Source organism: Atractosteus spatula, chromosome 21 (assembly GCF_055471065.1).
Source record: "Atractosteus spatula isolate fAtrSpa1 chromosome 21, fAtrSpa1.hap1, whole genome shotgun sequence".
Lineage (NCBI taxonomy): Eukaryota > Metazoa > Chordata > Actinopteri > Semionotiformes > Lepisosteidae > Atractosteus > Atractosteus spatula.
Window position 1 is genome coordinate 5667766 of NC_142726.1, and position 12225 is coordinate 5679990.

General features: G+C 43.6%; 1 protein-coding gene across 1 annotated transcript; it reads left to right on the plus strand.

Moving 5' to 3' along the window:
• The first annotated feature begins 6839 nt into the window (after positions 1 to 6839).
• On the plus strand, positions 6840 to 9255 carry slc10a3 (solute carrier family 10 member 3). Its single transcript, XM_088938961.1, has one exon. It carries the CDS (start codon positions 7564 to 7566, stop codon positions 8938 to 8940), a length of 1377 nt encoding a protein of 458 aa, XP_088795087.1. The 5' UTR covers positions 6840 to 7563; the 3' UTR covers positions 8941 to 9255.
• The last annotated feature ends 2970 nt before the right edge of the window (positions 9256 to 12225 follow it).

Here is a 12225-nt window from a genome sequence, read left to right on the forward strand (position 1 = left end):
TAACTTCATGGCCAGTTTGATTGATTTCCTTCAGTCGAGATCCACCAGCTCCCTCCAGGGCTGTGGTGTATCATCAGAATTTTTCAGCAATTATATTCAAACTAAACCACTTAAGTGCCAGGACGTACCAACAGGAACCTCTTCATTAAATGCACAAGGATAAAAACAAAGTGACTGCGGAGTTTGTCTCTCCGCTTTTTGCCATTTCAAAAGTCATTAATCTGAACTGTTCATGTGAGCTGTATTACACAACTAATGGAAAGAAAGGAAGTTGAAAGGTCTCCCTTGTTTGGTTGTTGGCAGCGTACTGATCTGAGGATCTTTTGGGGTTTCGTTTCTTTTTATTTTCAACTACAGCTGGTTCTGGAGATGTGACAGTAGCCCACAATTTAATGGATTTGTGTAATTATGCAAGTGGGTACAGCAGGCTTTTTTCATGAATCCATTCGGCTGAGGGGTAGTAATCAGGCCATAAGGACAAAGTCAAAGCCCCCCATGTGCAGTAAGGGCAGAGGTGGAGGTGGGAAGACCGCATTCATGGACTGGGTGTTTTTAATGGCTGAGTTGGGCTTATTTTTGCTCCTAGACTTTCATTTTAAACTTCATATAATTATATGTAGAAATGGAATACTGTGTCTTTGTCTTTCATCAATAGACCACAGAAAAGCTTCTAATTATCTGCAGAGTTTTAGAAATGTGAAACATTTCTGACAATGGCAGAGCTAAACTGCAGGCATGAAAATTACAGAATAAAGTGCCACGCTCACTTTAATGAAAGATACTTTGTATGGAGACAAAGCGGATTGTTCAATATTTTAGCTAAACAGCTGGTCTTCATCAAGGCCATATAGAACTTTTTAATACATAAAATAGTTTAAGTAAGGAATGCACCACTTAGCTTGTTTGTTTTGCTTAACGGTGTTCTGATATTTCAGAAGAACTGAAGACTCCAATGGATGGTGATAGTCATTTTAAACACCCTATATTTCAAGTAGGGAAAATATACCTCTTCTTTACCTGTCTGCTCTTAAACAGTAGTCTATGAGCCCAGCAGTCTTCCTTTTGCCGAGTACATTGTGTAAGCAGGAGCCTGTTGCAAGCATGTCTTTAAGTTCAGACTGACTGCCTCTCCAGTGGAAATCTCCCCACAGAGCACTGCAGCTGGCCTGCTCTGCCACAAAACAAAGGCTCCTGTTAGACGGTTAGTAACTGCATTGATGGCCCAGAAATCCACCTGACTGTCTTCCAGACCGACAACATCACATTGCAGAGGAGCCCAGAGGGGTTGGACAAACCGGAAGAGAAACCATCTTTACTTCTGTCTTCACTTGCTGGAGTAAACTAGAAGACAGATATCAGGGATGAGGAGAAGTACCTGTTGTTGCTAGCTACTTAGGCAGTATGGTGCTACTCAGTGTTGAAAAGGAAAAGTAATAGAAGAGAGTGTGAATTTGCTTAGTGAGATCATGTTTTCAGACGGGGTACGTGAAGATGTCAAATCACACGTAAACCAGGTTATGGCTGAAGAGTTTAGGTTGTTTTTTTGTGTCCCTCCCCAATTTTGATTTGATTTGTCACCTAGTGGTGTAATTGTACCCAGTAGGTCACTGAATGACGTGATAAAAATGAAGGTTAGTTCTTTATTTCCTTACCTCTGAGGTGAACAGATTACATCCTGTGGCACTGGCCTTTATACAGTATTGCAGCCAGCTAGAATATTCTGATTTGTGAATCTTCGCCGCTCACACATTCAGTAGTTATGAAACAGGGAAACAGAACTGTGACGCAGATCCACCACCCCCCTCCGCCATTTGTTGCTATGGAAACCTAGCATTCACAGCATTTGAATGTATGAGGCTTCATAGTGGTGGATTCAGGACAGAGCAATGAGGATTCGAGAGCATATCTGATATATTTTTCCTCAATGCAAATATCTGAATTACCATCAAGAAGGCTTAAGCCCACGCCTGTAGTTCTTGGCTAAAATGCTATTTCAAAGTCTAAAATAACCGAAAGAGGGGATTAAAGGTATAATCCCAAATGCTGTCCAATCACGTAACCGGTAAGAGCTAACAAACTGTGAGCAGAAGGCAGTGCAGTGGTCAGAGGGGCTGTGGACTCTGGACCAGAGGGTCACGGGTTCGTCCAGACAGCTCCAGTAAATTCCCTGCCACATGTAAATGTCTCCAGATCGTCACTGTAAATGAAAGTTTGTTCTCAATTGATTTATCTTCTTAAATTATTAAAAAGGGTTTTCGTACAATTCCTTAGTAAACATATCGAATTGCCTCCCCCACCTTTCTGTAAAATCACACCAGTCTGATGTCTGCTATATTCCTGTCGTGCAGCAAAGCACCAGTGCATAAGCCATCCCTGCTGAAAACAGCCCCTTTATACGAGCGGATCTTAGTCTTCTACTCCTGGTCTGCACTGCAGCTAAGCCATAATCACTGACGGAAGCGCCCTTGCGTATAACAGGATGCAGGTTTTTTTTTAACCTTTTATAAAATAAATCCTTCAGTTTTGCGTATTGATGTATTTGCCAGGTCGTAACAGCTTTGGAAAAGGAGCAAAATAGAGAGCATCCCCATCTTGTGTTTCTGGCCACAACATTCAGTACTTATCGATCTAAGACTCTAAGAAAGCCCTTTGGGATCGAAGATATCTCAGTTCTAAAGAGATAATTCTAAATTTATGATCCTCTCACTTTTAAAAAATGTAAAAAATAAACTTCCTGGCTATTTTCTGGATCTCACAGCTTTGCCTTCATTGTTTGGTCTCATGAAAGGTGAACCTTCTGGAATAATGGCTTGGGGTTGAGCTTGAAATGTTTATAAGCCTCTCTGGATCCAGGCCATGTCCTGCTCAACCTGTTCTTGCAGCTCATTTTGCCCCAAGCTCTGAAGGGATAGACCACATTTAGGGATAGACCACAACAACAAAACCCCTGGAATATGTGTCTTTAACCCCAGAATTGTGGTAAAATGCTTCTTAAAAGATCACTCTGCGTTGTGCTTCATAAACTGTCTGATTTAGCTTGTATCTAGCTCTGTAGAACAAAAAAAAAGCCACTGACATCAGAGCAAAGATTATTCAACTGTGTATCAGATTTAGCAGACAATCTTTTTCGTTAAGATCAAGATTTTGCATTCTTTCGATTTTAGAATATTTCATTGCAGTGTGATTAAGAGAGGAGTGTCACAATACATTCTTCATAACTCCTGTGTCTAACCTCCAGGCTGGATCTTTAATTTTCCAAAAACATGCTTTGCCAAGGACTGACTCCCTTTCTTGTCACTACATGAATCCTCCTTCTTTGCAAAAGATTCAATCTAGAAATAATCAAAGCTCTTCCTGAAGTTCATGTCCCCTGTGCGCTGTTTTCCAACATTGCCTCCATTCTGTGAAAGCAGTCTCCCAGATTTCGGTGTAAGAGGTCTTACACTTACATCTGTGTTCCTTAGTACCCTTTTTCCATATTGTAACAAGATTACCAAAATAATATGCAGCATTCTAAATTAGATTTTAGTATTATATGATCCGACACATCTGAAACTTCCTTTCGTATTATTACTGTTCTCACTTTTTACTGTTTTCCAAATTGGGTTTGGAAAGGTGCTTTATAAATAAAAGCTATTATTATTATTATTATTAATATTGTTATTGTCCACATTAACACCAAATTCATTTCTGAGGTTGTTAATTTAAGATCAATGCCACCAGTGCTGTATTTAAAGTGTAACTTCTGCCTGCATGTGATATTCTACAAGGTGTCCACCATACAGTATCGTGACCAAATCAACTCACCTACTGTACAATAAAATTGAACCATCCTGATCTGTAAGAGTTCTCTTGTTATATAACAGAGTGGAGAGTTTGTTCATGTATGGTAGGGAAGCACTCTGGCCTGTGAAATGCATAGTGCTGTTATTTTTTAAAACATTAGATTAAAGCATGACCTTCTTTTGGAATATAATCTCTCATGGACAAGGACATCTAAGGTTGCATATCTAGACTGCCCCTTGCTCTGAAACTCTTGGATTTGCACTGAGACTCAAAGCAATTTCAGTTCAAGTGTACTAACAGATTGTCTGCTTTTTCAATTTTTACTGCCTCTATTCGCAATACTGTTCAGGGGTATCTAGTCCTGCTGCTGGGGGGGTGGGGGGGGGGGCGGTATTCACACAGTTCTTCTAATAAGCATGCGCTAGTAGTGTTGAGTCATCTAAAAGTGTTGAGTCATCATGCTGATAAAAACATCTCCTGAAAAGAGAAGTAATTGCACAGCTATGAGTTTAGTCTAGGTCTGCAGATACATGGGAAAGGATCAAGCACATACATAACAAACAGATAGGGAACACTCCTGCAAATAAAAGTTAATGTTTCAGCTCCCTATAGCTCAGCTGACCTGACTTTGCAACTCACAGTCCCTGAAACGTAAATGCAGGGCTTTCCCATGAAATACTGCAGGTTTTGTTGATCTACAGTGCTTTCTGTTGGCTTTGTTCTCTTTGCTTTACTGATCTTTGACACCAGGGTAGCGGTACGAAAGGGTCACCCAGCCTGAGGTGCCTGGTTTTGACTGTCCTATAACTGACTTGTCGGTTTTTGAAAATCATGCACATTGTGCCATTGTCATAAGACTTTGCATAATAGGACATGTAACTTAATATAGAAAAATGAGAGCAATGAGATCACTCGAAGAGAAAAAAAGCACTATAAACTTAAAGGCGCACGGGTGATTATGAGATGGTCTGCAATTGCAGAACCCAGTAGGCTGGACTGTCCCATTTTTAGGTGTCAGTTCCTGGCCACCACAAATTTTCTAAAACCTTAGGTTTGTACTGCGTTTGAGTTGCTGCCGTATTTTTGTCCTGCTTTTTAGACATATCGGTACGATTCATGGAAACACCCTCACTATGGGCTGCTTACTGTTTATTAGGTGCACAGCCCAAAGATTACTACCACACAGCAGCCCAGTCTCCACACGGCTCAGGACCCCATGCATTCTTACCCCCAGAGCTTTTTGGAATATTATTTTTTTATTAATTCCCCTATTAACTCCCCCACAATTCAATGTCCTTAATTCAAGTAAGATTGAAATAGTGTGGCCTTAATTCTTGCGGGCCTTAAAAAATAATGTAAATCATGAGATCAGTGGCAAACAATTCCCATTTTTAAAGAAAATGTCACTTTGTTGGTAAGATAATTGCGTATTCTATCCAATTTGTACCTTTCTTGGCCTTTACAGCCTTCCCTGGGAGGTTATAGGCATTACAACAGAGTGATCACACACCACCCACTCAAGTGTGAACATGCCAGCAGACTTAACGAGATGCCGGCTGCTCAGTCTCCAACACCATCAAGCAACTGTTCCAAAGGGGGGCTTTAGGGCTTGTCTTCTTCATGTCACAAAAGAAGATAAGAGCTGAAATGTTCCCATTTCGGTCTGTGGCCATGAGAGTGTTTGACGAGCTCTTCAGCACAGGTTGTAAAACACAAACTCCCAGTCTTCTCTGGAAGGGGTCATTCTCTGTGGGAGTTCTGTCCTGTTCTTTGGAACAAAAGGATGTACTGCATCTGATGTTTGATATATATATTAAGAGCGTACAGGACTCAAATAATGCTCTGTAGTTTTAAACTATAGTCTGTTTCACCTTCTCATTGGGTAATCAGTTGGGTTTGTTGTTAGATAAGCACAGGACATTCATATTTCTCAGCATACGTTACAGATTAAATAAACAGAAGAGGTAACTCTACAAAACAAAGTTTTCGTTCCAGAAGTTCAAAACCCATTAAAGGTCTACCTCAACCTCAGACACTGGTAGGGGGTTGATCCTAATTACAAATTCCATTTGAACTTTCAAGACCATGGTTATTAACACGTCCTGGGGACCACTGGTCTCAAGTATCATGAACCCGTTTCCCGTTTCCCCAGTAGTAACGAAGGTGTTGACTTGAGTACAGCACTTGACAAGGACAGGAATGGTTTCCTGGAAACGTGAAGAGATGTTGTACTGACAAGAAACAAAACCGAAAGTCGTAGCAACAAAGCTGTCACTTTGTATAAATTAAACAAGAGTTTCTAGAGCCTTACTGTAGTTTATTATGTCCTGTTTGTGTATTCTATTTTTTAGAAGTATTATGCGCGCGTTGGGCTGCACGATACCTTTGCAAGAGTAGTAAATCGCGGGACCCAATCCGTAGATCTTTTCTATCTCCACATCATTACAAACGATATGGTATTGTTGTTAAGCAAAAGAGGCCTGTGGAGTAAAGTTTGGGGTTCGAGTTTCAGCGATATTGGATCACAGCGTAGTTCAGGAGAAATTGTAGGGTTTTGTTTTGCTAAAGGGCGATAAGTGCGTAATGGGTTTTGAACTTCTGGAACGAAGCGTGAATTTCAAAGTGGAATTGAAAGGCTCTAGGGAATATCCAGCTACAATTACACCGAAATATCGTAATAAGAACCGAGGATATGAAAGAAGTGGTTGTTAAGGTAATAACACCGCTAGTGTAACATGTCATTTGACTTCCCCCTTTGTTGAGTTACCAGAAATGAACTGTAGAGGAAATTCAGCTCTAGCCCTGGTTTGTGGCATGTTATTTCCTCTTTTATTAAATGAAACTCCACACGGGTTTAAACTAGACCGGAATGAAGGTCTCTGGTACATTTTTAAAAGCGAATTTGCTTTGACCTGTAGTATAGATTGATAGATCAGCCTCACACTGCCTGTTGCTGTTGCTGATGGGGGGGCATTTTCTCCAGTGGTGTCCCCGACCTGGTAGCAATGCGTTCACCTCACACACGCACCTAATCTTGGAACCATTTCAACGAAGAAATCGCTCGCTAGTTTTCATTTTTAATCACATTAAAAGGACATGAAAGGGGCGATTGTTAGATTGAGATGATTATTATTTTTTTTTTACGAATCCCGGCACAGCAATACATGTTTTTATTTTGCGTTTCCGTTTTATTTTTGTCGATCACAGTTCGAAATTCAAAAGAAATGGGCTATTTTGTCAAAAGCAACAGGCCGCTAGTCTGTTTTATTCTGAATTGGCGGTGCGCGTTCTGCGCTCAGATTACGGGCATCATTCGCTCAATCGTCGTGTATCGGATGGGGCTGTGGCAGCAACCGGTTCCCCCTTGAAGCAGCGCCTGCAAAGCAGACCCGAAAGGGTTAAAGCCCTGGGCTGTTGTGATTGGATTAGGCGACGGGCTTAGCGAGTGAGCGCAGGAGAGCCACACCGACCGACCAGATGGGAGCAGCGCTCGGATCGATCTGGTGTCTGCCCGGAAGAGAAAGCAGGAACCAGGTCAAATCGATTGAACGTGAGAATTCGTGCTCAGATCCGAAGAGGTGACGTTTGCATGCGTGGAGAAAATAAGATGACTGAATGGACTTCTAGAGGATTCCCGACGCCTGAGCCCGACTGGGTGCCTGTGGAGCAGCGCAGCTCTTTCCGCTTGCGGTGAGTACGGCTGCTGTCACTGACAAGCCGGGCGGACGCCTGTCTCCTACGGCGTGATCAGCCTCAGCCCTCCCTGAAAACAAAGCGATGAGGACGCTACTAGCCGTCTGTTGTTTGTTCTCGGTAACCGGCGGCACGGACCCGGCCGACGACGGCTACGGCAACAGGACAGCGCAGGTGGACGACAGCAAACGGAGGTACATCAACATCGGGGATGGGGCTTCCCTTGAATTCGACTTCCCCGAGAACACCAAGGGGGTGATCGTGATATCCAGCCGGTACAGGAGCGCTCCCAGGAAGGGCGGCGAGAGCTGGAGGCAGACGGTGAATGTGAAGTCGCTGGACACCGACGTTTTAACCATTTTAAACGTGAGCGACAGCGGGAGTGTTGGGCCGGTGAAAAGTTACGTTATCAGTATTAGATCCGGCCTCGCCGGGACGGCCCCGTTACTAATCCAGCTGGTGGGACTGGACAAGGACTCCAATCGGGAGATTATAGAAGAGAGAGGGGATTATATTATCAGGGTGGCTCCCAGCGATGACACGGTGCTGATGAACCCCGGCGGGCTGTCTCACTTTTCCGAAAACCCCGTGCTCTTCGCCCTCCTGCCCCTGATTTTCATCAACAAATGCGCCTTCGGCTGCAAGGTTGAGATCGACGTGCTCCGGGGGCTGCTCAGGCAGCCCCACGCGGTCCTGCTGGGGATAGCCGGCCAGTTCGTGGTGATGCCCCTGTACGCCTACGCCCTGTCCCGGCTGGCGGCTCTCCCCAAGGCCCTGTCCCTGGGGCTGGTGATCACTTGTTCGGCGCCCGGGGGAGGAGGGGGCTACCTCTACAGCCTGCTCCTGGGCGGGGACGTGACCCTCGCCATCTCCATGACGCTGATCTCCACCGTGGTGGCCACCGGCATGATGCCCCTCTCCTCCACCATCTACGGGCGCCTGCTGAACGTGCACGAAACGCTGCATGTGCCCTTCGTCAAAATCCTGGTCACGCTGCTCTTCATCGCCATCCCCATCTCCACGGGCATGGCCATCAAGTGCAAGCTCCCCAGCGTCTCCCGGGTCCTGCTCGGGTTCATCCGCCCCTTCAGCTTCATCCTGATCGTCGGGGGCATTTTCATGGCGTACCAGATGGGCTCCTCCATACTCGCCAACGTCCGGCCGCAGATCATCGCGGTCGGGGTTACAGTGCCACTTTTCGGACTGGTCTTGGGTTACCTGCTGGCGTCCGTTTGCAGGCTGTCGCTGCCCCACCGGAAGACGGTCAGCATCGAGATTGGCGTGCAGAACAGCCTCCTGGCGCTGGCCGTCATGCAGCTGTCCTTCCGCCGCACAGAAGCGGATTTCGCCTCCCAAGCGCCCTTCATCGTGGCTCTGAGCAGCACCTCGGAAATGCTGCTCGTTGTGGTCGTTCACTGCGTCTACAGGAAACTCGGCCCCAGCTCCCAGACGGACGTGTGATGATTGTACGGACGTTTTGTACGCGCCCGAATAAGAAAACCAATTGTCTTGAAACCAAAGGCCTTTTGTTTTTTACTGTAGCCTTCGCGATCATATGCACTATGAGAGAGAAACTTCTAACATATTTTTCTACCTGACGATTTATTCTGTTTCTTTTGTAATTGAAAATGTTGTGCTGTGATTTCTATAATGTTTACAAACCCACGTGAGGTGCAGGAAAGCGAACACTGGTTTCGGCACAGAGAGTATTTGAAATATACCCGGTGTACTTGAATCCAAGAGGAGAGATGAATAAATGCGTTCGTTAGTCAATGAGTCAACGGGGTGATTTTTCGCTCGGGTCCTGAAAATGCAGAGTTCAAATAAGGGAGAAAAAAAAACAGGATTAAGAATGTAATTCAATCTGAGTTGGCTTGTTATTCACCACCATCAGGTAATGAGAAATATATTATTGCGTTGTTTTCTCTGTGTGTAAGGGGGCCTGGGTGTTGGTTTGTACAGGCATTACAACAGTTAGAAAAGTACAGAGCGGCCGGCTTCTTAAGACCTTAAGAGCAAGTTTTGGATGAACACTTCAGCGCCTAGTCTTGCTGTTCAGGTTAGAATAGCTAAGAGGGGGGTAGGTTTTAGATATGTGGAGACTTGATGTTTCTTCAGTAGTGCTAAAAGACAATGTGCTGTTTTGAAAAGGTTTCCCCCCCATGCACAGTATAAAAAATGGCCTTATTCAGTCACTTGGAACTGAATTCTCCCTGCCTCTCCGCAGTCCTGCTCTCACAATGGTGAGCTCATTTGCTGGCTAGAATGCTCACTTCTGAGGTCCGAATGTGACAGACGAACAGTACCACCGAAAGGTTTGGAAATACCATATACAACGAGAGTGGAAGACAGAACAATAGGGTCAATTCTAGTTTATTGTGTAGAACTGTCTAGTATCTATTGTCTGTTGTCTAATATCTTGGCATCCTGTAACTGATACCACCTATTTCCAACACTAACTGACATTCAAGAGGTAGCTGTGTACTGTAAATGGTGTCTGCCATTTTACACGTGTACAAGGTACCAGGTCATATCAATTGGCCTTTTACATTTTTTGGTTACTGTGAAACTTGCAAGTGTACACGAATCTCCTCTTGCAGAGAGGCTAGAGCCAATATTGTTGTTTTCCTCCTCCTGCAAGATCCCAGGAATACTGATGTCGTCATACACCTGAATTGTTTATTGACTCCTCTTTAAAACTATTATAGGTGTTGATGAGCTGAATCTGTCCTCCTGCTCAGCTGGGGAGAGTCCAATCAAGCGCATTTGGTTAGCTGTTTAAATTGTGGGAAAGACTGCCCTTTAAAACCTTTACAGTGATTAAAATAAGGTGCTCAGAGAGAACCCCACATATTTTAATTTATAATTACCTTGTGCTGGTTTATCAAACAACAAGTACATTTTCTTCAATTGCACTACTGACCTCGTTAAAGGAAGAAATATTGACCTGCTACCACATTTTTAGGATATCCTTGTCTAGTGTACAGAAGAGTGATTATTCAGGGATGCAAGAATGTAGTGGTTTACAGTGAAGAACGTTATGGTTTCCCCATGTCTCTTAGTAAATGGTGTTTCCAATCTTCCAAACAGTACTACAGTTCTGCCTGTTTGCTCTGGATATCCTCTTGCTTTTTGAGCAAGCACAGCCTTTGCTCTGTTTCCATGTACTGATATCCCAGTGCCAGAGACCACAAGTCTGTATCTGCTCATTTGCAGGAACAGATCACACAGAGGCTGCACCTAGGAGGGCAAAGTCCAGCTTGCTCCCTCTGTGCTGAAGGAAGGGAATGCAAGGTTTTATGTTCGACAGTTGTTGTCAGCCCGGTGTGTCTCTGAAAAAGCTCTCATTTGGATGGACCCTGCGTGCTTCATTTCTGAGGGACGTCTTGGGTTCACCCACTGTTAGATGCATTCCTGTGGGTGAATCAAGAAGTGTTGCATAGAAGTCTGATCCATTTTGGGTTATGCAAATTCTGATGAAAAAGAAAAGCGATGCATTTCAGAAGGTCAGGTGTCCGGTCAGATTTCCACTGCTTAGGCTATAAAGCATGATGTAGTCCAGGAACTGTTGTTGGTTAATATATTCTCAAAGGCAGCAGATTGCAGAACACGAAGTGAATCAAACTGTATGCAGTGTAGGTCACCTGTATCCAAACAATTTCTATTACACAGCCATGAAAAGAAGTTCAGTTCTGGGATGAGTGCTCTTAAGCCAATGATGGCCATGTTCAGGTATTTAGGTCTGCATGTATTCTGGGAGCCTGGAGCTTCTTAGCAGATGCTTTCTGTAATTATGTGAACTGCTGCCAAACGAACCTGCTGCAATGAGAATGTTTAAACACTGGCCTTGTTTGCAAGTACTTTTTAAAAAAAAAAATAGGCGCTCAACCTGTGTTAAGACATATTTAGCCCTAGAGCATCTGTGGGAGTTTTTTGGTTCCATGCTACAATAAAACAGATTCTTAGTAGTTGCAAAACTACTAATGTTTTTAGTTTTATATCTTGGGAAATGCTTTTTTCTTCCTTATCTTTCCAAGAAACACCCTCGGAAAAAAATGAATTGATATAGGAACAGAGAGCTACTCACATGAATTGCTCACACTTGTTCAATCACGCAGACTTTTTCCTACGCCTTGCAGTTGGACCAAATCCAGATCTTTTGAGTTACTCTTACAAATTGAGTTGGTATTTTACAAGTTGAAATAAGAGAAGTGTACAGATGCTGTATAAAATAGAGGTTATATCTGTATATTAAGTGGATCAATTTGAATCGGTGTCCAAACTGCAAAGCAAGCAGTGGAAGTTAATTTTTATTGTTTTTCAGCATGAAGTAAGGGTTAGTTGAAGAACAAGCTAAAGAGATGGAAATCAAGCCAACAAATTCTAGAGATCTGTAAATGGAGAGATTAGAAAGACTAGTTGATTATGGAGTGCTGGAGGAATATCTGACGTTTGAGGATGTTTTTGGTTTTAGATGTCTTGCTAGTAAAAGAGTCTTTGAATCCCTGTGACAGAACACAAATGGAAAGGCCAGTTTGCTCTGGACTATGATGAGGAGAGGAGTGGGACTAGAGAAAGGAATGCAGATTGACCAGCGTGTTCTGTCAGTAACATCAGTTGTCATGTGAATTGAGATCAGGCGATTGTTCTGGCCAGGGAAGGCGATTAAAAGTTTCCTTCCTGCTGTCACAGAGTGTCTGTTCAATTCATTGCTATCCGTTTTTCACAGTATATGTAAATTGTCTG

What these genes read in the sequence shown, in the direction of transcription:
- slc10a3 (XM_088938961.1), top strand. Translation starts at nt 7,564, where the DNA reads ATGAGGACGCTACTAGCCGTCTGTTGTTTGTTCTCGGTAACCGGCGGC.